Source organism: Mirounga angustirostris, unplaced genomic scaffold (assembly GCF_029215605.1).
Source record: "Mirounga angustirostris isolate CCGP_5_RB_7025 unplaced genomic scaffold, mMirAng1.0.hap1 SCAF_10, whole genome shotgun sequence".
Taxonomy (NCBI): domain Eukaryota; kingdom Metazoa; phylum Chordata; class Mammalia; order Carnivora; family Phocidae; genus Mirounga; species Mirounga angustirostris.
In genome coordinates, this window is record NW_026991718.1 from 25,971,963 (window position 1) to 25,999,701 (window position 27,739).

At 35.7% G+C, this 27,739-nt stretch overlaps 1 protein-coding gene across 11 annotated transcripts in view; it reads left to right on the forward strand.

Annotated features, from left to right (window-relative positions):
- BIRC6 (baculoviral IAP repeat containing 6) overlaps positions 1-27,739 on the forward strand; it is a 227,694-nt gene that overhangs the window by 189,271 nt on the left and 10,684 nt on the right. For 10 of the 11 annotated variants that reach the window (XM_064572077.1, XM_045884369.3, XM_045884371.3 and 7 more), the window contains 6 exons: positions 369-579; positions 12,911-13,056; positions 13,711-13,821; positions 19,777-19,994; positions 21,617-21,778; positions 24,956-25,033. In XM_064572077.1, coding sequence (XP_064428147.1) covers positions 369-579; positions 12,911-13,056; positions 13,711-13,821; positions 19,777-19,994; positions 21,617-21,778; positions 24,956-25,033 — 926 coding nt within the window. Of the gene's footprint in view, positions 1-368; positions 580-10,001; positions 10,175-12,910; positions 13,057-13,710; positions 13,822-19,776; positions 19,995-21,616; positions 21,779-24,955; positions 25,034-27,739 lie in introns of those variants that run through there. The other variant, XR_006792448.3, reaches the window with a different exon arrangement.

The following is a 27,739-nucleotide window of genomic DNA, read 5'->3' on the forward strand; positions in this document are numbered from 1 at the left end:
GGATTCTCTCCCTCTCCCCCTGCTCACTCACTCATTCTCTCTTTTTCTCTCAAATAAATAAATCTTAAAAAAAGATCTGAGTAGAAACAGGGCACCTGGGTGGCTCACTCAGTTAAGTGTCTGACTTGATTTCAGGTCAGGTCATGATCTCAGGGTCATGAGATCGAGCCGCATGTCAAGTTCCACATTCAGTGGGGCGTCTGTTCGAGATTCTCCCTCTGCCCCTTCCCCCTGCTTGCATGTGCACGCTCTCTCTCTCTCAAAATAAAATAAATCTTTAATAGAAAAAGATCTGAGTAGAAGTTACGTAGTTGTGGACTGACTTTTATATTGCACATGTTCTCATTTTATGCTTTCCCTTCTTACAGTTCTTGACATGGCGAGACATGTGCCACTCTATCGAGCTCTGCTGGAATTGCTCCGGGCCATTGCTTCCTGTACATCCATGGTGCCCCTACTGTTGCCTCTTTCTACAGAGAATGGTGAAGAGGAAGAAGAACAGTCAGAATGTCAAACTTCTGTTGGTACATTATTAGCCAAAATGAAGACCTGTGTTGATACTTACACCAACCGTTTAAGGTAGTATACTTGGTTCATTTCTCTTCATTGTGCATCTAACTGTCTTTTTTAAATAGCTCTGTGGGTTTTTTAAATGACATATGTTAATTAAACACACATGCATACAAGCAAGACCTAAAACTACAAAGAAAAAGTATCCACCATATCCTACACTCAGAAACATTTATTCACATTGACTTACCAGACTTCTCCTTGTGTAGTCTTACAGCTATAGATATGGAGTTTATCTTAAATTCTGTTCAGTTGTACCTGTTAAACAGACAGATGCTAGTTTTAGTCAGTATTGGGTCCAAAGACACCTTTTAGTGCTAGTAAATACATATTGGCAGATAGTGTTCTTAATACTTCCAATTACTCATTGTATGTAGATGCTCTTAGTGGACCATTTGGGTTATTTTCAGTTTATAACCTCATTCATGCATCTTCTGAGACTTGTAGAAATCACACAGTAGATTCATAGAAATAGAATTGTTAGGTTTATGGATTACTTCTGTTTTATTGTGATACACGCTATTACATATGCTGTAATCCTTTTTAGAAATGAGAGGATTCAATATTTATTTATTGTAGTTATAACAAAGTATTTATCTTCTTGGTAAATTTAAGTGTTTAATTAGTTTTTGGCTTAAGTTTATACTTCATTAGATCCAGATGTTAACAAAAACTCTTTAAGAAACGTAGTAAACCTTTTTCTTTCTCTTAGCAGAATCTGTTCAGTGGTTATCTGTTTTATGTAAATTCTGATTTTTAAGGCATTTATACTGCCAGTGGAAATTTATTCTTTCATCAGTGGTCTTTTGAGTCAATTAATGTTCTTTACCATCTTTACAATATATTTTTTCTACCTATTCTCACTTATTTTTTTAAGATACTAAAATTTGAGAAACAGTATACATCAAATGATGGCAGAGAATTGGTCACTGAATAATTTTTTTCAGGGAGGCATCAGCTGCTGCGATAATCCTGACTCTCTTAGTTTATTGCTCACTATCACTAAAAAAGCCGGTGGCTCACTGCCAGGCAGTTAAGAATTATAAATTGGATAAGAGATTAAAGAAGAGCCAGTTGGTAGAAACATGAAAAGCTGTAGGTTCACACTACTCTTTTACCAGGGAAGGAAAATGTAAAGGTATTTAATTTTTGATGGTTAGATTGTTTATGTTGTAGAGAAGAGAACATTATGTATGGTCCCATCCTTCATTGTGGCAAAAATCTAACTGGTAATATAGGCAGCCAGCATACCTAATAATAGTGTCCTATCAAAATTGAACTGAAGGTCTAATTTTCTAATTGAGCTAATGTCTCATTGAGGAATGTCTAATTGAACATCCCATCTCTACCCTGGCCATCTCTGTTCCTTATTGTACAATAAACATATAGTTCTTGACAAAGCAATTAATATAAAATATACAGTGCTTTGAAATTCCCTTGTATATTTTTAGGGGAATCTTGCCCTGTGTTTCTGTACCTCATCTTTCTGTGTTTTGAGGTGTATTGTACTAGTTGCAATATAACAAAATTGAAAATTTTTGAAACCTTGAGTGTTTTTTCCCAGGAGTAATTTTATTTCTTAGATGAAAAAATTGTGTGAAGATTTGGAATGTAGTCGTAATTACCACTTTCATTAAAAATAATATCACAAATTTATGGTGGTATAAATGTGAAAATAAGACCATTAAAATAAGAACTGTTTATATTACATATTTCCTTAAGCTATAATTTCTATTGGATCCTCCAAAAATGGAGTTATAGTGTGTTGAATTCTAAGGTAATTATGGAGGATGCTTATTGCAGCATATGGTATTTGTATACTTAAAGCACTTTTTTTTGTTGCTTTTCTTAAGTTAATATATTTCCTGTTTCTATAACATACATAGTATAATTTTTTAAAAGTAAATTTGAGGGGCGCCTGGGTGGCTCAGTCGTTAAGCATCTGCCTTTGGCTCAGGTCATGATCCCTGGGTCCTGGGATCGAGCCTCGCATCGGGCTCCCTGCTCCGCGGGAAGCCTGCTTCTCCCTCTCCCACTCCCCCTGCTTGTGTTCCTGCTCTTGCCTCTCTATCAAATAAATAAATAAAATCTTTTAAAAAAATAAAAGTGAGCTTGACTTATGTATAAAATATGTTGATGATTCACTATAAAAATATAATTTCAGTTAGAGGATAACTGAATTTCATTTTGGAGCTTTTTGTTTTTCTACTTCTACTGGAAAAAAATTATTCTTCAAATTCTTTCCTTCTTCAATAAGAAAAATGGCACTTCACACCTCTAAATTTTGTACCAATGAAACATACATGTAAAGATCATGATGACTGTTCAGAGTTCATTTTATTTATATTATTTTATCTTGATGGGTGACTCTGTACAGTAACTGTTTTTAATAACTGTTGTGGTGATGAAGAAACAATGCTAGTGAGTTTTACATTAGGATTTGATGAATATTCTCCTTAGTTAGGGTTGTTCATGATACCTATTATATTTTACAGCATCTGTTAGAAAAAAACCGGCAGGGGCGCCTGGGTGGCTCAGTCGTTAAGCGTCTGCCTTCGGCTCAGGTCATAATCACAGGGTCCTGGGATCGAGCCCCACAGCAGGCTCTCTGCTCAGCAGGAAGCCTGCTTCTCCCACTCCCACTCCCCCTGCTTGTGCTCCCTCTCTTGCTGTCTCTCTCTCTGTCAAATAAATAAATAAAATCTTAAAAAAAAAGAAAAGAAAAATACCAGGAAGACATACATGTTATAATATCCCTACTTGCCTTTTCAGGTTTGGTACATTGAGAATTCATTTTCTACTTCACACAGAGCGGGGATAAAATCTATTCTCTTCCAACCTGTCAGGACTTAAGATGTATTTCATATTCATATTTTCATTATAATAGAACTCTAATAAAGTGTATTCATATTTTCATATTCATATTTTCATTATAATAGAACTCTAATAAAGTGAGCAACATAGTCCAGTTTCCTTATAGATTTTATACCCACAGAAATCAACTAAGCTCAATTTTAACACCGTTTGAAAGTATAAAACTTCCTATCCCCCCACCTGCCTATCCCAGCCCAACGTATTTTTTTAAAAAAACCCAGGATACTCTTGAGAAGATAATGGTCAAGGCAAATATGTTTTGTTCATTGGTCACTTTTAGGATCTGTTCTGTTGCATTATCAGGGTTTGGAGATGTGGCTTTAAAGATAACACATAGGTGTATCTCAGCTCAGAAAATTTTTACATTATTTTTGTCTCTGCTCTCAGTAAGAAATGTAAGGGTGAATAAAGTACCTCTTTTTAGTATAGTTTTTTTTTTTTTAAGTAAAGTAAGAGCAAGTACTTATTTACTAATTATGTTTTTATACTTTATTGCCTCTCTTTTTTTCCTCTTGTTAACTTCTCATTTGTTACTTTTTTTAAAGCAAGCATACACAAAGGGAATGCAATTTTTTTCCCTTCAAATGAAATTTTTTCAATATGTTTAACCATTTCATTATCTTAAATAAAAAATAGATTTGCTGTGTACTCTGCAAAAAAGGTCTCTAGATTATGATTGTGGTTACATATAATGATTTTCATTGAAATTATTTCTTCTGTGTATATTACATTTTTTATCTTCCTTTTATGGATGAGAGAAATGAGAGTGTTTTGTCCCAGTACTGAAAAGAAGTTTACTCTCAAGCTGGGAATAACCTGATAGAGATTATTCTTTCCCAACTGATTTTGATCTCAAAATTTGAAGAGTGAAGGAGATTATATGAGTGAGCTGACTCTCTCCCAACCATGCTGGAAACCTTCTTATAAGAGGAAACAGAAAGATACTCTTAAGAAACTGAAAAGGCAGATCATTTACCTGGGTATTACCTAATTTGTATGTTAGAAATTTGTGATTATATTTAGATAGGGGAGAGCTGGCCTGGTCACAAGAGCATGCCTGATTTAAACATTTAACAGATGTTTATTGAACGTTCATGGGAGCATAGCAAGAAAATTGGGTCCTTTTTCTAAGATAAGATAAATGGGGTTAACAATAACTTGACAATTTTAATTACACAGTCCATGGCATATTAGAAGTGTAAGACATTACTGAAGAATCAAACCTGATTTGGAGACCTATGGAATAAGTAGGAAGTAGCTAAATAAAGTGGGGCAGTGGGCTGGTATACCAAACTGAGAATAAGTATCACATATTCAGGGAAACCTAAAGAAATTTTGTATGACTGGATATAGTATATGGGTGGGAGATGAGGCTAGAGAGGAAGGCAGGAGCTCAGAGGTGAAAAGGGGTGTATTTACAGTTACTTGCTCTTAAGTGTGGTGATGAGCTACTGAAAGGATTTCAGAGATCTAATCCGATTTTCATTACCCAACTTTCTATATATCCGAAGGCTTGAACAAGAATGACTGCTTATAGGAAGAACTAGAGTTGTTGCCACTGTGGCACAACACCATGGGAATGCCTTTGATGCCTAGTAGTTCTGTAATTCCTGAGTTTTTGCTATTGTGTGTATGAGATATAATTATAGATGCATGTATATATCAATGCAAACACATGTATCTGAAAAGTAGCTTCTGAATTTTAATTTTTGAAATAATAGACTCTAGAGCATGTCTCACATTTCCTTCAATTATAATTATACCTTAACAAAATGATGACCTCTTATGGATGAGGCTAGTTTGATGACTGGTGTAGGACTCTGATGGGGTTGATATTTGCTGGAAACCAGAACACTACTTAGGGAGTGAATGTAGTACTTCTCATTTATTATATTCCTTTTTCTGGCTTAAAGTTGACCATTCCTTAGGTATTTGTTAAATATTTACTGTACAAATTGCATTGAGAGCCTCCTAAAGATGATTACTATTTTAAGTCTTTTATTCATGATTCTTTATTTTTACTATCCACCACCTTTTCTAACCGTTCCTTTCAAGATTCACAATGTATAACTGCATAGAGCTAATTTGAATCTAATGGGTAACATAGATGAACTGATTAATATTGCTGTGGACTCATTATTAGTAAGCATTTAGATTAAGATAAATCAGGAATAACGTTCCTTTTAGAAGCACAAAAGAACAGGCAAAAGTGTATCAATTCAGAATATCACAGAGAATTTTATATTCAACGTTTTCTAACTTTTGTCTGAAATAGACAAGATTAGAGGTAATTAGCCATCAGGATTTTTTCAGGAATCAATTTTTGAAAATATGGATGACATGTTTTATACATTAGTTATATATCAGTTTGAAAGCAAGTGTGCCTATGAGGTTAAATGTAATTTTCTACTTAGGCCATTTTCTTCCATGATCTGTCACCTAAAACCTAAACAGTATTGGAGCATTTCAGGATGCTTTCTTCAGGAAATTTTGTACTTTCTTGTTCATTTGAAATTTTTTATAATAGTTTAAACAAAAATGGGGAAATGGTTAATTAAACTATAAATATTGGTTCTATTTAACTTGCTTCAATAATATAGTTTATTACTTTATTTCAGAGACATTGTTCAAAAGCCACCTTAGTAATCACTTAAGTAGAAAGAACAGTGGACTTCCAAAATGATAAAAAGCTACATTTCCTTTGCTTGTCCACGGCCATCCTCGGCACCTGTAAAGAACAAAGAATTGAATATTTATGCACACAGGACTTACACTCTAAGTGGAATTAACTCCCTTGGTGATGGTTACAAAGTTTCCTAATCATAAAGCTCCCTCTTTCCCTTGCCCTCAGTGTACCAGTATTAACCCTTTCTTTCTTGCCTAATGCAGAAAAAATTTACTGGCTTCTTGTTTCTTTTACCCACAAAGTCTTAATTTCTGGCTTTTTTCTTCAGTTTTATACTTTAATGATTTTTGTGTCTAATACTTTTTAATTTTAGGCCTAAAGGCAGTGGAAAGAGATAGTTCCGCAGGGACCAAAAGAGAGAGCTAGGAAGATGGTGACAAAGCGCATTGAGAACGAGAGAGGGTATCAAATAGAATACAAAGAGGCATACAAGGTGTCAGCAGAGTTACCCACAGGCCAGAGAGAGCCTGTGATTAGATGGTCATTGATGCATAAGTCCAGAGTTACTGCCACTTAATTTTGTACCAATTACAAGGGGTCAAAATCTGGCGAAAATGAATTTTCATAACTGTCAGATCGATGACCGAGGCAGGCAGAACACCAGAGTATTTCTTGCATTCCTTTGTTTTGCCAGTTTGAAATAATTTTGATTAGTATAGTATTTGTGTTTTGGCCTCTGTGCTTTTATTGATTTCCTTTCTTTTTTCTTGAGAATTATAAAAACTGATTTAAATTGTGGGGTAAGTTATAAATATATAGTAACATAGAGTTATATAAAAAATATACAGAAGTAATATTATGACCTTAACTTCTATGTAGTACATACAGTTTCAAAAGTTCTTATATATTGTTAGTTTTCCCTGATCAATGCTGTAGGCAAGAAAATATTTATTATTGTCGTTTGACAGAGAATGAAACTACTGCTTAAGACTTTAACATTAAAAACTTACCAATAGGTTATAAATCTGGCATATAGCTCCCCAGTCTCCTGATGCCTATGATCTTCATGATTAAAAACAAAAATTTTTATGAAGAAAGACCAGTCAATTGACCGTTATTCCAGATACACCATTGCTACCTCTGATCAGAATAGTTCATTAATCACTTAGGCTTTATGTATGTAGAATGGCTAGACTTGAGGCTTAACTGGTTCTTGAAAAACACGTTGATCAAATGCCAAAATACAACTTATTCTATTACTTAAGTGATTAACAAAAAAACTCATAAAAAATTATAAATTGACTTTATACTTCTATCTCCAAAGCATCATATAACAATATGAAATGATTATTCTTTATCAGATTACATTATATGAGCTTTATGTTTCAGGACAGTGTCCACTGTCTTTATCTCAAGCAGTATTTCAAGCACTCTGAATTGTTGTGGAATTTGAAGTGTCTTGCTGAGTACGATTTAGTTTGTAATGAATCCTTCTGGGCACATCACAATAAGTAACCTGTCCCATATTATCTATAGGTGTTAGAGCTGTAAGGGGACTCTATGGGGTTCAGGTAGCTCGGATCCTTCTTTTTTATAAATAAGGAAAACAAGGTCCATAAATACTGTGATTTGTTCTAGGTCCTCTGATGCTTGCATTCTATTTGATACCTCTCTCGTTCTCGATGCGCTTTGTCACCATCTCATATTTCATTAAGTATGCATAGCATTTGAGTTGTGCCTAAGCAGTAATTACTACATTACTGAAGTAAACCTCAGCCTCACTGTTTTTTGTTCTCTCTAGTACATGAGCAGGAAGCAACTTTATATAATTATCACTTACTTGAAGAGTGGGTCAGCTTTACCCATTTGATGTTTTGCTTGCTCAAAAGAATTAATAAAAAGCACTCCTGAAAATTTCTTGGTTATTGATGTGAAGATATGACCCCTTCAACTTTTACATACCAGTCCTGGTGAAATTCAGTTTCTGCTGGCTATTCCAACCTGCGTTAGATCAACACAAAGTTAGAGTATAGCCATAGTAGTTTGGTTTCCCTTTTGAGTAAGTATGACACTTCATAGCTTCCTTGGAGCAGGAACAAAGGCAGTTATTTTATCTTTAATCTTCTATATGGACTTTTGCTGCTGGAGTCCAGTAGGCAAATAATCCTATGTAGTATACTTAGTATTTGATACTTCACCAAAAATTTGAAAGAGGGACTTGCTATCAATCAAGTAATCTGAATTGCTAACAAGGATGCGACCCAGAGGCCTCTGTGCTGAGTTTAAGGTGCTCTGGACATTGCAGTCCTCTTGAACAGCATGGAAGCAGCCATCCTCTATTGTCGGTTCCCTTAGCTATCTCAAAGCATCTTCCTGGTGCAAAGAAGTTCATCATATTCAAAAGTAACTGAAATCTCTTGTAGAAATATCCACTTCCTTTTTATCTAACTAAGCACTAAGATTTAGTTGACCTCCTGCTAAAAAGGCGTATTTTCTATCAGACTCTCTTACTGTAACTGCTTTAAGCTAGTTCCTCTAGGGCTTCAGTCAGTTAATAAAGAATTTCAGTTCTAGCCTCCTAGTTTTGTTTCTGTTGGAAAAACATTTCCTAGTTTCTCCTCTTTTTTCCTCTACCTCTAATACCTACAGAATGAAAGAGGCCTGGTTTCATTCCCAGGAATCATTTGTTGTAATCATACATATATATATATATATGTATTTTTTTTTAAGTTTCTTTTTTTGATGACCTTGAACAGGTTTAGTCGTTCATCAGCCTTTTACTCGGTGATGGAGACAGCAGTGCCAACATTTATTTTACTATCTTTTATTTGCCTCAGTTGGATTGTCTCTTGGTGAAGCATATTATTTGTGGCTTCTCCATTCCACAGTAGCACACAGTACCTTCATTTTGTCCTGTGATGTTTAGTCTGACCTAAAAATTATATTTTTATCTAATCTAGAAATCAAGACTTATTTTTAAAGGCTTCTCATACCTCTGTTTGGAATATTTCCTTCTCTTACAGTGCTCATTTATGCTTCCCAAGACAAGGAAGATTTTATTTTCAATTTTAAATCAAACTGAAAACTAAAACTGGTACTTCCATTTGGAAAGAATTTAAATAAAAACAAAAGGGAATCAATTAAAAACTAAGCTTTAAACTAACAGTGGAAAGCATTCATCTTAAAGAGGTCTTTGCTCCATTTACTGGTGCATTTCAAGAATTATTTTCATGTTTTCTGGAGATAATTAGAAGCAGATAGTTCTCCACAGTAATATTTTTAAAAATCTTTCTGCTTACTTTTAATCTTAATTTGTTTTGGACTTTAATCCCTGGCAAAGTGGGGTATTACATGATGCATTGGTTTACAGAAAAATGTAGAAGTTTCATTTGCTTATAGTTTTAGACTCTTCCTCTAAGATGGTAATTCTTAATAGTTCTGGAATCTGGACATTTCAGCATGTTGTCTGCAGACTACTTCTTCAACATGGCTCTGCTTTTTAAATGTTTATTTCAATTGTGTGATAGTTTTGACTTCAGAATTAGGAGTGCAGGGAATGGAGGTGATCTTTCCTAATGTTCCACCAAGAAAATAGCTGTATTAAGCTGTCTTCAGTTTACAAATTATAAAAGAACATAATTCTGGTATTTTGCATTTAGTCTTAACAAAAATCCAACTTATTTTGGGTGATAGTGTTAGCAGAGGCAGGTCACTATAACTGAATGTTGAGTTATGGTTTTTTTCTTTTTTTTTGTTTTTACAAGAAAGATTTACCCATTTTGCTCACATCCTAGTTCAGATTATATGTCACAGAGCCAAAATTTGCTTAATTTATTAGCCTTTTAGGTGGAATTCACAGCATAGTGGAAAATGTTTGCAGATAATTCTGTGCAATAGTAGAAACTTCAGTTGATTCCTCGTATTTCTTCAGGGCAGTGATCACAACCAGATTCAACGTATGCACAAAGCAGCGGATACCATGGTAGCGGCCGTCGCTGATTGCTTTTACCATGTTGGATCCATTGTCAGTCTCAAAGACCTACTTCCAGCTAGGTGCCTTGAACTCAAATAGCTTTTCCCACAGACTTCAGGATGTGAGCTAAGGTATGGCCTTTTTTCATGAGCTGGGCCTACATATGGGTTGACAGTAACCTGCAACTTTTACAGAAAAGAGACTACTGGCTGTAGTTTAATATTAGACAATGACTAGTTGTAGTCATCGGTAGGCAGGGAGTATGTGTTCTTCATATATTTGAAGTACTCTTGCCTTTTGGGCATTCTCCCTTTTTCTCCTGTATGTTTTCATCAAGAAGATGATTCACGTAAAAATTTCTCATTTGAGCCTGGAGTAAAGGTCTAAAATATATCTGTTTTATGAGTTACTGTTATCTTTAAAATGAGATATATTAGATCAGTTTTTTAACACATTTGATATAAAAAATAACATTTTTTAAACTTGTAGATTTTTGTACTTTTTTAACATTTTTTTTAATTGATGGTCAAAAAAATTTATAAAATTTACCATCCTGACTATTTGAACTATTTTAATAACAGGAATGTCTCCTACTAATCATCTTTTAAGAACTGGAATTAGGAAATTGGTATTCATGTATAGGGCTTGAAATTTAGAATGAGTACTTTTTCCAAGGGTAACTTGCTCTAAATTGCATTGATGCAGTTTACTGTCCATGCCAGACATTCTTATTTGTTCAAGGAGAAAGTACCCTAATTCTGGAAAAATGAGCTTCACTTCCATATCTTTCTTCTCTGCTTGGCAAGATGTGTTTCTTAAGTGAAATCTTTATTGAGCGTATAATGGATCAACTGATGACAGGTTTTAGGAAACCATCTTTTATTTTATTATGGCTATAACCGTAACTCTTCTGGTTTTTCAAACTACTTACTGTTGTTTTCCTATTATGGTCAGTGGCCCTATTACTTAAGAATTTTTTAAGCCCTGGTATTAGAGGAAGAATCATTTACAATTGGCAGGGAGAGAGAGTACTTATAAATACAAAAGGAGTACTGTCAAGCAGTTTATGTACTTTTCTTGGCCCTCATTGTTTGTCACTGATTGTGAATAGCTGTTGGTAAATGCAGAAATTGAGAATCTGTTGGAGCTTATCTACCAGAATTATATCTTTAAGAAAATCTCAACTTTATAGCTATAAAAGACCCAATATCTTGTTTGATTCTAGCACTTAAAATGCCGCTATTTCAGTCTTAAAATATTCATTCACTATATTCTCCTTACATATACATGCAAACGTATATGTTCATATACACGTGTACACATGCAGGAGTTGATGACTGAAATGATGTTCAATATAACATCTACCAAATGGTCCTGAGTGACAAAGGAAAGTTGATCGTGGGTTCTCTGTGACTTCTTCTACCTCAGGGAAGATAAGAAGAGCATAGGAGAAAAGGCAATAACCCAGTGACACATTAAGTCATCTTGCCAGGTTAAGCAATATATACCTTATAGTTAAAAATGTCTGTGGATACTCGTTTTTTCACACACTATGGGAATCAATTCAAAACACATGCATAATACTATGTATGTTTACCCTTGCTACCCACCTGAGTGGCACTTCTTAATTTACCTCTTATTATCTCCCTAAAGTTAAGCACTGAATTGCTTCTGAGTAGATTTTTGTCTTTGTGATAAGGAACAGTTCATTTATACATAAATAACCATATCATTTTGTTAAGGACTCTTCTACCTCTTGTCAGTCTTTGTATAGTTCTCTAAGGCTCCATGCCCACTTCGTGAAATAGTGTTTTAATAAAATTGCCAAGTCATTTTGTTGGTAGGTATACAACTAGAAAAATAAGTGATGTGTAGTCTAGATCGTACCTTAGCATGAATATTTTAAACAACTTTATGTATATGTGATTTCAGTTCGTATTATCTATTTAATGTATTAACAAAGATGTAAATTTTAGTATATAAGATGTAAATTTTTAGTATCTAAGCAATAGTGTAATGATTATTATGTAAATAATATATGCTGAGAGTTGAAATAGAAAAAAGGATATTGATATTCACTTGTTATTTTCAGTGACTGTTATGATAAAATTCTGTATTCATCTAGAAAATTTAAAGAAACATTTTGATGCCTTATAGACTGAGACATTGTTGTGGTACATCCTATTATGATGTAAAATTTGATACAAGGTTGGGTACCTTTTAGACCCTGAATAGGTAATGCCTCTAAAATGATTATGTCCTAAAACTTAGTGTTTAAATACAGTTTCGATGTAAAAAAGCACATTATATTAAGATACCTAGCAGTGAACCTGTGTTTAACTCTGGAATATTTCTTTTATTTTTCCCCTTGGGAATTAATACATTTACTGTGAGTGAAATACAAATACTATTAAGGTGAAAAACTACATATGGTCCTTTGATTCCCAAGTCTTAGAAGACAGAAGATAGACTTCTGTTACTTTTAGATAATAGAAGTGACTTCTCTACTTCTAGGTATTTATAATTAGTGTAAGTGTGTTTTTAAAAGTGTGAATCCAAGGACGTATCAGGTATCTGGGTCTTCTTACAGTATGGTGTTTCTACAATGTTTGTTTGTTTGTTTGTTTATTGCATTTGAAGGAAAAACCTACCCAAAACTTTATTTATTATGCTAGGCATTATTGTATGACTTCAAAAGCAACAATGAATATAGTTTAAACTATTTCTGCTATATATCATATGTATGTCAAATGAAATGACACTATCCTTCTGCTTTTAACCACTTTTTTACTTACAGAGGTACTTATTTTTCAATTCTAAAATCTTCGTTTTCCTTGCATTTCTTTCCATATTAAAAAAAAATTCAGATCTAAAAGGGAAAATGTTAAAACAGGAGTAAAACCAGATGCATCTGATCAAGAACCAGAAGGACTTACGCTGTTGGTACCAGACATCCAGAAGACTGCTGAGATCGTCCATGCAGCTACCACCAGTTTGCGGCAGGCCAATCAAGGTATAGCACTGCCACTTCTCTGCTGTTTTTCTTTGGATCCGGAGATGTTTCGTTTACTTCTGAAAACTCCCTTTCTTTTTCTTCTGTGTTAGTGGTTTTCAAGCAAGTTCCTTTACCCAAAAATTTGTTGTCAGGTTTTCAAATTAATCATGAATAGCCTCTAATTTTAAAATATTTATTTCTATTATGTATGATTAATCCTAGATTCGGTAGGCTAACAACATGCATCCTGATTTTCTCTTCTTGTTGGTAGTTGTGAAATTGAAAAATGCCATCATATTGGATAGGAAGGAATACATGAAGACAATGTGTGAGAATTTAGTTTAAATTGGTATTTTCATGTCTTAGCAACGGGAGATACAAATAATTCTGTATTATCTATTGTTTTGCTTCTGCTGTTTTGCCTGATTGGATAAAACTAATTAACATTTTAAGAATTTAAGCTTTAAAGTTGATAAGGGTCTTAGCCCTATAAGTTAGTTATGTTTATGAAATAGAAATCTTTTATTCTTAAATGGGTACAATAGGAAAATAATTGTGAAGAATTGGGTAACTTTTTGGAATTAAAACTTTGAACTCTTGAAGTTAATTGTTTTTGTTTTAATCTTTTAAAATGTATGCTTATGTTATTTATCTTGAAATATTAAATAACAGAAAAAAAACTAGGTGAATATTCAAAGAAGGTGGCTATGAAACCCAAACCTTTATCAGTGTTGAAATCACTTGAAGAAAAATATGTGGCTGTTATGAAGAAATTACAGTTTGGTAAGTTGAAGTTTTAATCTTCGTTTCTTGAGATCTCCTTTCACATTGTGTAATAGTGCTGCTGAGATGTGTTCTAGTAAATTAAAGACTTTAAAGGTTCCTCATACCATGAATCATTCATACCCTATGTATATGTGTGTGCACACAGTATGTAGAGAGTATAAATATGTATGCGCACACATGCAAAAATTTTTATCATTTTATCTCTGGATTTATATATTTTTAGTTATATTTGGGAATCATGATTCTTTAGAAACCTAGGGGGAAAAAAAAACCCCAAATCAAATGTCTAACGAACAGGCAGAAAGGGCTTTCTTTCTTAAAGACCTCTCCATTTCTTTAAAAAAAAAAAAAAAAAAAGACCTCTCCATTTCTGTATATCCTGGCCTAAAGGAAGCTAAGGCCTGAGACTTTTAATGAAGTCTGTTACTGTTGCCATTTTAGAATTCCATGAGATTTGCCTTTGGAAAGTACAGTTAACGTAGAGTTCTCTCGTAGCCTTTCCTATTCCAAAACTCTTGACAAGTAAAGACTGAAGAATACAGCCTATCAGTCCCTCCCATAAGGTGCTAGCCTATAAATAAACACTAAAATTCCAAATTTTGGTGACCATTAGTAACTGTTATTGTCTGTGCCTCTTTTCCACCCTTGAGAACCAGCCAAAGGACTTGGACTATATGAAAAACAACACTAAAGCAAGAGTTGTCTACTGTCTGAAACTTCTGTTTCAAAGCTTTTTAGCTTTTGCTCTACCTTACCTCCCAGGTTTGCAATAAAAATCACATACAGTAATATATCTGAAAATGATAAAGCACTCAGACCGTTGAAAGGTCTTGTTCATCATTTTAAGATTGGAAGAATTGAGGTGAAGTGTATATACTGTTATTCAGAAAGAATGTAACATTTTTGCCAATGGATCCATGTTTTTGGAAAATTGTGCCTGCCATTGATAGGTTGTGACCATTTTGTTTAATAAACACTTGAATTCAGGGGGCTCCTCAGTTGGTTAGGGGTCCAACTCTTGATTTCAGCTCAGGTCATGATCTCAGGGTCATGGGATTGATCCTTTGCCAGTCTCCACACTCAGCAGGGAGTCTGCGTGAGATTCTCTCCCTCTCCCCCCACCTCCACGTAATTGTACGTGTGCTCTCGCTCTCTAATAATAAATAAACCTTTAAAAAATAATAAAAACAAACACTTGAATTCAGGAAAATATAATAACTACAAATGATTATGAAAGTAACAGAAATATTGCTATAATTTTAAAGTTGCAAGACACCAAGAAGAAATGCTATACAAATACAACATGAATCCTAGATAACCTCTAAGGGTTATCATACAAAGGAATATGAAAATTACTGGGGAAAGCCACACACATACAAGGATCAAGTATGATCCTTGTAGCCACATTCAGTATCACAATTAGCAGGAAAAGGAGTCTCAGAGTTTAAATAGATAATTTTTTGAATCGAATGAAAGCCTTTGTGTGGTTATAATTTGATTAATGTATTTTGTTGCAAATCTTGTAAAATTAAATTCACTATATCATGTAGAATTAAACAGCTGAAGTAGACTGGAGATAGGTCAAGAGCTGTCAGTAGCATTGCATTAAAATGAAATACTTGAGGGGTGCCTGGGTGGCTTAGTTGGTTAAGCATCTGCCTTCAGCTCAGGTCATGATCCTGGAGACCCTGGATTGAGTCCCGCATCGGGCTCCCTGCTTGGCAGGGAGTCTGCTTCTCCATTTGACCCTCCCCCCTCTCATGTGCTCTCTCTCAAATAAATAAATAAAATCTTTAAAAAAAAATGAAATGCTTGATATATACCTCCGCCCAGTTTGTCTGCACGAAGCAAGAATCAGATGTTAGATGGATCTATCTTTAGCTTCACATTTCTATATACTTTTTCACTTTGTGACAGCCTGTTTTCTGTGAAAGCATTCCTCTTTTCCACTTCCCCCCACCTCAGAAACTTTTTCTGCTTCTTTATTGGTTATCTAATTACGTTTTTATTATGAATGAGATTTAGTCTGTGAGTTGCTCCAACTAGGTAACAATGCATATTTACCAAAACCTTTAATGTCCATTCCTGAAATGGAATTTTGAACCTCAGCTCAGTAGACAGTAACTTTGTTGGGAAACCCCTGAAAGCACGCTTAGCTTAAAAAATAAATCCTGAAAAATCTAAGACCTTTCTAGTATGACTCTAGTAGGTATGTCAGAAGAATATCATTCGGTTGCTTCCCACTTAGCCCCTTTAGACATAGCACTACTAATACTTGGTAAAACTATATAAAGAGGAAGAAAAAGTGGTCCATAGTCAATATTCAGGATTTTAAGTAGCATTTTATAAACCACATATGATTTGCTGTTATTGCTGAACTTTGGATTTACTGATCTTTAATCATTCACAGAGGCTTTGGATATAACTAGATTTAATCAGCTTTTTAGGTTCTTTATTTTGAATTTTTATTCACAATTTTTGCTCTTCTTTTGAGTATATAATTTGCAAACTTTAATTTCCTCTTCAGTGGTTAGAGTTTTAGCCAGGAGTGGGAGGTATCAGGAATAGGGTAGTGGAAAAAGAAGAGATGACTGTTCTAACCAAAAATTGGTTTCTTTCTACTTGGGAAAACATTCTTCCTGGTGGGCAAAAATTTATATAGATTGAGTTACTTTATATAACCTTACTATATCATTGAAAAGCTGGTTTTGGCTTTTTAGGAATCTTTTAAAAGTGATTATTTTTTCTCTTCCATTGTTACTGTTACAGTTCATGAATCCTGTAAAGACACTGTAGGATATAACTATCATTTGTTTTCTGATACTGTACAATACCATTTTTATTTCTCTTAAAATTTTTCCTAAATAAATAAAATCTTTGTTGTTGTTTTGTTTTGTTTTTTAAGATATTTATTTGACAGAGAGAGACACAGCGAGAGAGGGAACACCAACAGGGGCAGAGGGAGAGGGGGAAGCAGGCTCCCAGCAGAGCAGGGAGCCCGATGCGGGGCTCGATCCCAGAACCCTGGGATCATGACCTGAGCTGAAGGCAGACGCTTAACGACTGAGCCCCCCAGGCGCCCCAAATAAAATCTTATAAAAGATCTTTATAATCTTTTATAAAGCCCCCCACTGCTCCCCCTGCTTGTGCGTTCTCTCTCTCTCTTTCTCTGACAAACATAAATAAATAAAATCTTTAAAAATAAATAAATAGGGGCGCCTGGGTGGCTCAGTCGCTAAGCGTCTGCCTTCGGCTCAGGTCATGATCCCAGGGTCCTGGGATCGAGCCCCACGTCGGGCTCTCTGCTCCGTGGGAAGCCTGCTTCTCCCTCTCCCTCTCCCCCCCGCTTGTGTTCCCTCTCTCGCTGTGTCTCTCTCTGTCAAATAAATGAATAAAATCTTTAAAAAAATAATAATAAATAATAAATAAATAAATAAATAAATAAATAAATAAATCAAACATTTATTATTTCACCGTTTCCTTGGGTCGGGAATTCAGGAATGGTTCAGCTCACTGGTTCTGGCTTAGGGTCTTTTACAAAGTTGCTGTCAGGATGTTGGCTGGAGCTTCAGTCATGTGAGATCGTGACTGGCTCTGGGGCCTGAGCTTTGGAGCTCACTCACGTGGCTGTTGATAGGAGGCTTTATTAGCTCCTTGCCATGTGAGCCTCTCCAGAGGACCTCTTTCTTGAGTGTCTTCACACATTGCATCTAGCTTCTCTGAGAGAGAGTGCAAACAGGAAGCCACACGGCCTTTTATGATTTACTTTTGGAGGTTGTATACCATTGCTTCTGCTTTATTCTTCAAGAAGTAAGTCACTAAATCTAGCCCATACTCAAGGAAAGGGGAATTAATTTTTACCTTTTGAAGAGGGTGTCACAGACTTTGTGAAAGTATATTTTTTTGGTAAGACTATTTAGCACACATGCACATGCAAGTAGGGGGAGGGGAAGAGGGGAAGGAAGAATATCAAGCTGACTCCAGGATGAGCGCAGGGCTTGATCTCACTGACCCAAGTTGAAACCAAGAGTCCAACGTTCAACTGACTGAGCCACCCAGGCGCCCCTAATTGAATATTGTAATAAAATTTTGGTATTAGTAGACCCTGGTCTCTTATATGCATATGATAGAAAAGTTTTCCTCCAGGCATGGGAATGGGCTTGTGTGTTTCTGGTGGATTGCTGTTTACTCGAAGGAAATTCATCTCTGTATTATATGAAAGGCAGCAGAATTGGGCAGATGAAATAACTCCAGTTTACAAGTTTACTGACAGGAAGTAATTTTGCCGAGAACAGTACATTTGATCAGTAACAGTTATATGTACTATATAGTAAACTAAGTTTTCAACATTTCTTCTTAAATTAGATTCTGCTCATACAGAGTTGATGATAGTTTCTACAAGAAATGCACCAAAAGTTTCTTTTTCTCTCTGAAAGATTTGTTAAATAAAGATGTGGCACTCCTGTTTTGAACATACGGAGTGCACAGACCTGTGACACTTTATAGGTCTTCCCTCTTTTTCTACATTATAAACTCCTTGAAGGCAGATTTAGTTTCCTATTTATCATTTAACCCAAACAGCCTAGCCTAGAGCCTTGCACTTGGTAAGTTCTTGGTGAGATTTGGTGCACTAATGCTAATTATAATATAGCATTAAAGTTTTTCCATATATTTAGAATTGTATGAACACAAGATCAAAAATTACTGTTGCTTCTAATGACAGTATTTCCCCTAGTATGTGGTTTTGATTTAGTGTTACAATTTATATAAATCTCTTTGTTGTAACCCCATTGGTTAGGGTGGAGTAATCTGAACTAGAGATAAAATTCAAATCCACTTTTTTCTTTCTTTTGTGTACAGAGTTTATAAGTAAAGAATAACTTTAAGTCTTTTTTTTTTTTTAAGATTTTATTTATTTATTTGACAGAGAGAGAGACAGCACAAGTAGGCGGAGTGGCAGGCAGAGGGAGAGGGAGAAGCAGGCTTCCCCCCCGAGCAGGGAGCCCAATGCGGGGCTCGATCCCAGGATCCAGGGATCATGACCTGAGCTGAAGGCAGCCGCTTAGCCGACTGAGCCACCCAGGCGCCCCACTTTAAGTCTTTTCTAAATCTGCCTAAATAGATGGTTAAGAATTAGCCCATTAATTATATTTTCTCACAGTACTTAGAAGATTCATCTTTTATTCCATTAACTTAAATTCTAAAAGTAATGTAAGAGTAAACCTCACCCTGAGACTTTTGTTTTCGGATTCCAAAATCAGTGCAAATATAAAAAGACATATTCTTGTCTTTAAAAATGAAAATCTGAATTGGCAAAAACATTATACCACTCATTTTAAGAATAAATTGTCTTCTGCTTTACATTGTTATAGCTGCTTGATACAGTCTATCAGTTTGTCCACATTGTACATCAAAAAGCATTTCCTGGGGGTGCCTGGCTGGCTCAGTTGGTAGAGCCTGCGGCTCTTGATCTCAGAGTTGTAAGTTCGAGCCCCATGTTGGGTGTGGAGATTAGTTAAAGATAAAATCTTTTAAAAAAAAATCATTTCATGCTTTTGCTTCCATTACGTAGTTCATCCATCTAGCAGTAGGTATGACATAAACATGTATAATTCCGGTTTTTTCAGTCCTCTGCACATTGTGGGGTTTTAAAATTTTTTTGCGTATAGTTGACACACAATGCTCCATTAGTTTCAGGCGTACAACAGCGATTCGTGATCTCTGTACCTTCTGCTGTGCTCACCACAAGTGTAGCTGCCATCTGTCATCATACAGTGCTGTTCCAGTCTGGCTGACTGTGCTCTCTGCGCCAGGCTTCAGTCCCCTCCACTTGGGGTGGAAGAAGGGCTAGTGATTTCTTTGTGATTTTTGTCATTGTAACAGCTATCCTCCATTCTAGTGCTTTCTCTTTTTTTCAGTCTGGTTTTTTTTTTTTTTTTCTTGTTCTTTTAGATACATTTGAGATGGTTTCTGAGGATGAAGATGGGAAATTGGGTTTTAAAGTAAATTACCACTACATGTCTCAGGTGAAAAATGCAAATGATGCAAATAGTGCTGCCCGCGCCCGCCGCCTTGCCCAGGAAGCCGTGACGCTGTCCACCTCACTGCCTCTTTCATCCTCTTCGAGTGTGTTCGTGCGCTGTGATGAGGAACGACTTGACATCATGAAGGTAGAAAAAAACAACTATTTCTCTGTCTCTCTGGCTAATGTCATTATTTAAATATTCATACAGAGCACTAGAAATAGCATGAATTTTAATAAAATTCTTTTGACCATTTTGGACATTAGTGAAACGAGTCCTTTTTTTAATGTTAGAGTATGTGTATGAGACTGCTTTTCAAAATAACTAGAAGAAAATACCAAAATGCCTTCCTTGAGTCAATGTTGTATGCAGCTGATATTTTTAAGAGCTTAGTATCAAAGGATTTAATGCTGGTCAATAGAAAAAAGTCATTAAGATTTCTTCCTTGTCATCCAAGATGTTTCTCTTGTGTTTTATACTATCAGTCTTCAAAATTATTCTTTTTCTTTCCTTTTCTAGGAAATTCATGTATTTACAGAACCATAATATCTATGAATTAAGTAATGGTAGTACAGTAATAAATAACTGCACCTTTATGTTTTAACACTGTGGTGGTCTGGCCTTAGGTTCTAAGCGATTGCTACAGCAAGAAGATTATAAAGACTGGACACCCGGCAGGGACGGGAATGGTGGCACACCTGTCTTTACATTTGTCGTTTTATTCTGGGCTACAGCTTCCTTATATGCACAGCTGTTAACTATTGACACATTGACTTGAAGACCTTTTTTGCTTGCTTGCTTTTTTATTTTGCTCTTTTGGGTAATTTTTTCAGTAGAAATCTCACAGACTTGGCCTATTTGACCACACTCTTACCTGTTCCTTGTTACACATAATAGCCAATTATAGAATGGTTGCGTTGGGAAGCATTATATCACTAAATTGGCCGCCTAAGTTCAGACTTGTGACTTTGTCTCTGCTAAACATTATGCTGGACCTAAATAAAAAAGTGCCAACACGGAGCTCCCAGCCATCTATCAGAGTTGTCACAGATTGAGACCCTAGTGCCACTTGCCTCCACACACAGCTATTCAGGACCAGAGGCTTTTCTGCTCATGCCTTGCACAGTTAGTATCTGTTGATCGACTTAAACAAAATTCATTAAATAACTCTGATACTCGCTGTTGGGTTCTTTGCTATTTTTTAGACTACCAGTTACCCTATGGGAAATACCTACTGTTCTCTCAAAACCTTTTTATCATAAGTTGTTACATGAGAACTTTTTGTTAACTACTTGTCTCATTATCCCAGAAAAAATTTTTTAAAACTAAGTTACTTCTCAAAATGTTAACTTACCTGAAGGTGTATTGCAGAAAATTACCCTCATACCTTTTGGATGTGATGATGAGTATACCTAAAATCTCAAATTGTTAAATACAATAGAAAATATCATGAAGGAAAGCTCTTAGGAAAATAGTAACAATATTAAAGGGTATTTGATGTTAAGGTAAGCTCTCCTGCTGCCAATAAGGCATCTTTCTTTTAATAGCCCATTTTCACCAAAACTAAATAACTTTAATCCTAATCTAAAACCATTTCTAGTCATGTTGTTATTTTTAACTTTTAATCTCATTTTTAACATGTTCTGGTAGAGATGTATGTAGGATTAAGAAGGCTATTCTTATTTCATGTTGGATTGTGTTTTTCTAAATCGCGAGTAGTGTCAAGGAAGAGTAACATGGACTTTTGTGTATTTGTACATGCATACTAGGTTCTGATAACTGGTCCAGCGGACACCCCTTATGCAAATGGCTGCTTTGAATTTGATGTATATTTTCCTCAAGATTATCCCAGTTCACCCCCTCTTGTGAATCTAGAGACAACTGGCGGTCATAGCGTGCGATTCAATCCAAACCTTTATAATGATGGCAAGGTAATGTAATTTCGGCCTTTTGTTTCTGATGCCAAAGTATTATAACCAAAGGTTCTTTGTAATTTAGGCAAAAATTTTCTTTTGGTTATCTTCTTTCCGAGAGTTCCCTGGCTTTCTTCATGCTTCTCTTTCCTGTATGCAAAGATTAGCCTGAGGAATGAGAGAGAAGGAACCAAAAAGGGCAGAAACACAACAGTGTTGAGAAGCACTTAGAGTCTTAAGAAGTTACTGAGGGACTTACTCAACATATTCCTTGGCCAGTTGAGACTTTGTCCTGAGCCAAAGGTCTGTCTTCGTCTCTCACCTTTCTTTACTTTCCGTTATCTCCAATTCCAGTTACCTTTTCACAAGTGCCTCAAGCATGGTCCTGTCAACTCTGTATTCCTTTTTTGCATATCATCACTTTTTCTTGCTTTCATAGCTATCCATGTTTTCCATGATACATGTAATTGTGAATTTATGTTTGCCATTTAACTTATGTTAAAATGTTTTATATTTTTTAATAAATAGGAAGATGCATTCTGTCTGAAAAAGAAGTTGACTAAGAGGTATAAAAGCATTTCATATGACAGTAAACCTTTTAAAATTAGATTTAAAAGAACAGTCATCACTTTTCAAAGTAATTTTGGGTAGCTTGATGGAATTTCAACAGTGAATTCCATGCTGGAAGTATTTCATGTTTAAAAATTACTAGATGATCAGAAGAAAATGATAGACTTCATAAGCAGACACTTTGATGATGAGAGGAGCAAGTGCTTGAAGTTGATCTGGTTTATTAAAGGTGAACTAAGTTTTCCCTTGGTTTTGTCTTCATCATAAACTCAGATCATAAAACTGGAATTTGCTTTGTGAGTTTATTGTAGGAGATTTAATCAGAGGTAGACCTTAGTTGCTTTGGAAGAACAAAGAACGGGTCTTTTATAACTGAGCAGAGAAGACGATATAACAATGTTGACTTTACTGAAGAGAGACTAGAATCTGAAGAGTTTAAGTGTAAAATGTTAAAATTTATTTAAGAAATTACTTCCTTAAGACTTAATGGCATAAGGGTTCCTGGGTGGCTCAGTCATTTAAACGTCGGACTCTTGGTTTCTGCTCAGATCATGATCTCAGGGTCATGAGATCTAGCCCCTCATCGGGCTCCTTACTGGGTATGGAGCCTGCTTAAGATTCTCCCTCTCCCACTGTCCCCCTCTCTCTCCCTTTCACCAAAAAAAAAAAGAAAAAAGAAGACTTGGATTCCAGATCTCTAGGTAGGGGTAAGAATACCTGCCATTGGTAGTCACGGGGATGCTCTAAAAATGAAGTGTTTGACAGTACCTTAAGTAATGGTGTACAAAGCTGTTCAGGTACAAGTCTCTTAAAATTATTAATGACGGGCGCCTGGGTGGCTCAGCCGTTAAGCATCTGCCTTTGGCTCAGGTCATGATCCCAGGGTCTTGGGATTGAGCCCCGAGTTGGGCTCCCTGCTCTGTGGGAAGCCTGCTTCTCCCTCTTCCACTACCCCTGTTTGTGTTCCCTCTCTCACTGTGTCTCTTTCCGTCAAATAAATAAATAAAATCTTCAAAAAAAAATTATTGGGGTGCCTGGGTGGCTCAGTCGTTAAGTATCTGTCTTCAGCTCAGGTCATGATCCCAGGGTTCTGGGATCGAGCCCCGCATTGGGCTCCCTGCTCAGCGGAAGCCTGCTTCTCCCTCTCCCACTCCCTCTGTTTGTGTTCCCTCTCTCACTGTGTCTTTCTCTGTCAAATAAATAAATAAAATCTTTAAAAAAATAAAAAATATAAAAAATAAGAAAAAATTACTAATGAAATTATGTCCTAAATGAATTAGTATATTTTGCATATTGCTATCACAGAACGATTACAGGAAGAGCAAGGAGATGGACTTCTCAGCTTTATTAAGGACCACTTATTTGCCAAGTCTGTTGCCCATTATATGAAATTGTTAGTTTACAAGTATAGATAAAATGTCCCCAGTTCTGTTTTTCCCAGAATGACCTCTTAACCTCTGTTTGGCAGATAGTTTGAGTTCATTCTTGCTGTCTGAGTGAACAAGTATCTGTGTTGTGAAGTTTGTTCTGAGGAACCCAGCAGATAGATTCTCAAGGCCCTTGCAGGGGGTCTTTGAGTCCTCCTCCTTCCAACTTCATGTTTATGTGAAGCTAGATTTTTCCATATACTTCCACCTAAACAATATATTATAACAAATTGAATGTAGAGACAAATAGGAAATCAAGATCCCTTCTATTAAACCCATATCCATTTGGAAATTTACAAAATTTTGAGAGAGATTTTTTTTTTTTTAAAGATTTTTATTTATTTATTTGAGAGAGAGATAGCACAAGCAGGGGGAGAAGCAGACTCCCTGCTGAGCAGGGAGCCCGTTGCTGGGCTTGATCCCAGGACCATGAGATCATGACCTGAGCCGAAGGCAAACACTTAACCAACTGAGCTACCGAGGCACCCCAAGAGAGATTTTTTTAATGTATAATGGTACTACTTTTTCCCACTGAAAATTTTTTTTAAAAGGTTTGGCAAAGGGGCGCCTGGGTGGCTCAGTCATTAAATGTCTGCTTTCGGCTCAGGTCCTGATCCCAGGGTCCTGGGATCAAGTCCCACATCGGTTTCCCTGCTCAGCGGGAGGCCTGCTTCTCCCTCTCCTACTCTCCCGGCTGTGTTCCCTCTCTCGTTGTCTCTCTCTGTCAAATAAATAAAATCTTAAAAAAAAAAAAGGTTTGGCAAAGAGTTATTTTTCATTATGAAGGAATTGTAATGCCATACAGATTTGGATCACATCTGAAGATGCCAGTTTGTTCTAACAGACTGACCCTTAGTGTTTTGCTGGGGGACGTAAAACTGAGATACTGTGACATGATAGCATTTCAATTTTGCTTCTAGTTGTGGCAGTTTGCTTTTAAAAAGCACTCAATTCTGGGGGCACCTGGGTGGCTCAGTCGTTAAGCGTCTGCCTTCGGCTCAGGTCATGATCCCAGGGTTCTGGGATCGAGCCCCGCATCGGGCTCCCTGTTCGGCCGGGAGTCTGCTTCTCCTTCTCCCACTCCCCCTGCTTGTGTTCCCTCTCTCGCTGTCTTTCTCTCTGTCAAATAAATAAATAAAATCTTTAAAAAAACCCAAAACACTCAATTCTGTTTATGCTTTCTTCCCTTCTTCCTCAGGTTTGTTTAAGCATCTTAAATACGTGGCATGGAAGACCAGAAGAGAAGTGGAATCCTCAGACCTCAAGCTTTTTGCAAGTAAACACATTTCTCTGAGTTTCACTTAGAAAATAAAGAACTATCTATATTTTTTTAAAAATTGGTTTTAGTGACCAAGAATAAACATAGTAAACCAAAAAAGCTATCCTAAATAGCTTATAGGTGAGCAGTAGGTACAATGAGTCTTGTCTCATCTGGAGTTTAGAATCTTAAGTTAGGGCATAAGACAAAAGTTGCACTTTGCCAAAATTACCTTTAACAAAATTCCCAAGTTGCCCTTAAAGTACACTATGGTGCAAAAAGATAACGTAAGACATAATTTTCTCCCATCTCCCAGTCACTTACAGGGCTTAAACTCATGTGAGTAGAATTACTAAACTACTAGTATTACATTTTCTTCCACATATAATACTGTTTTTCTGTAATCTCCTTAATAATGGGACTCATCTGAGGTTCAGAAGCACTGTCCTAGAATTCATAAAACTTGGGATTTGAAGTTCTTATTTTGCAGAGCATTTGACACACATATTTCAAAGTCTTGAATTTTGGAAATTAATTTCCACATACCACTTGAGCACATAATATGTTTTATAGCCCATCAAATGCTTTTTGTTGAGGCTTTACCTCCATAGTTAAGAATCCCAGCTAAGAGATGAACAGGTAAGCATGTTAATAACATGAATTAACTTTTTTGCTTGTTTATTGAGGAAGCAGAAACAAATCATTACTGCTCATAATAGTTTAAACTCACATTTAAAGTTTAGGGTTTAAGAGAAACCACCATAAATTATCTCCAGCTAAGCCTACCCTGAAAAGATTCTTTTTCTACACTCTTTATTTTGAATTAGGTGAAAAAAGATATGAAAAATAATTCCTTAGGATGTCACTTTTTTGGTTCTCTGGAAAGACTTTGCAGTATCCTCATGAATTAAGAAAATAGTACCAAGGGGCACCTGGGTGGCTCACTTGGTTAAGCGTCTTACTTCAGCTCTGATCAGGATCCCAAGGTCCTGGGATTGAGCCCCATATCCGGCTCCCTGCTCAGCGGGGAGCCTGCTTCTCCCTCTCCCTCTGCCTGTTGCTTGCTGCTCCCCTTGCTTGTGCATGCTCTCTCTGTCAAATAAATAAATAAAATCTTTAAAAAAAAGAAAATAATACCAATAATTTTTTCCTTTTTGTTAATCTTGAGACCAAGAAAAAAGAAGTTAGATGATTCATGCAGAAAACTATAAGAAAGTTACTAGAATATTCCTCCCAAGTACTACTTCATTTTAGAAGTGATTATTTCAATTCTAGTCCAAAAACTTTAAAATATTTTTTTTACGTGTATATTACTCTTGTCAACACAAACTAAGCTTATGACAAGTTTTACTACAAAAGGAAATTCAGAGATATCCTATTTTTCATAAAGTAAATTAGACTTAGCTGAGAATTGAATTTTTTGTTGAATTTATATAATTTAAAAAATAAATTTATAATTTTCAAAGTTTTTTATTTTAAAATTTAATTTGCTTTTAACTTTTATATTGCCTGTATACCTAATATATACCCCAAATCTGTGAAATAAAGCAACTTATGCTCAGGGATTTAAATTTTACAAGTTTGGAAACTTAAGTACCCATACATAAAAATTTTCTATATATTCCCTTTAGGGTTTTTTTGTTGTTGTTGTTGTATACATAGTTCACAGAATGATAATTAACATATTAGATACATCATTTGTACATTGTTCTGTTCACTTAACATTAGAGCATATCCATTTTTCCAAGTTATGTTTTTATAATTAATAATCTTTTGAGTTCATATACTGTAATTGAACTGTTTCTCCATTATTGACTAAATATTTCATTTCTGGGGCGCCTGGGTGGCTCAGTTGGTTAAGCGACTGCCTTCGGCTCAGGTCATGATCCTGGAGTCCCAGGATCAAGTCCCGCATCGGGCTCCCTGCTCGGCAGGGAGCCTGCTTCTCCCTCTGATCCTCCCCCCTCTCATGTGCTTTCTGTCTCTCTCATTCTCTCTGTCTCAAATAAATAAAATCTTTAAAATATATATATATATATTTCATTTCTGATTTTTTTAGTTTTATAAATGATAACAGTTACTATATGACATTCTCTTTATTTTAGATAGTTAGGAAACTATCTGTGACAAACTGACTTGGGCAGCAGCAAGAGGAGGCTCTCTTTTCTGTGCAGAAGTGAATAGCCTGGTCTTCCTCCAGATCTTAGGGAGGAAAGCTTTCAGTCTTTCCCCATTGAGTGTCATGTTACCTGTGAGTTTTTCATAAATTCTCTTCATCAGGTTGAGGACATTCCTCTTTATTCCTGGCTTACTGAGTATTTTTATTACAAATGGATGTTGGATTTTATCAGACACTTTCTCTGCATCTGTTGAAATGATTCTACTATTTTTTTAATTTTATTAATACAATGTATTATACTAATTTGGGGGTGTTAGACCAACCTTGCATTCCTGGGATAAATACACTTGGTCTCTTGGTATATAATTCTTTTTATATATTACTGGATTCAGTTTGCTAGCATTTTGTTTGAGGATTTTTGCATCTGTCCTAAGAAATACTGGTCTCTTTGTGAGGTTCTTTTATTATATATTATACAAGAAATAAATGCATGCAGGCAGGAAAATACTGCTCTTTGTGCTCTGTTAGAAACTTTCTTCAGGGGCAAACTAGGGAGGATCAGGGAAAATTACTTAATTTTCTTCTTGGTTAGATTTTGGGAACCA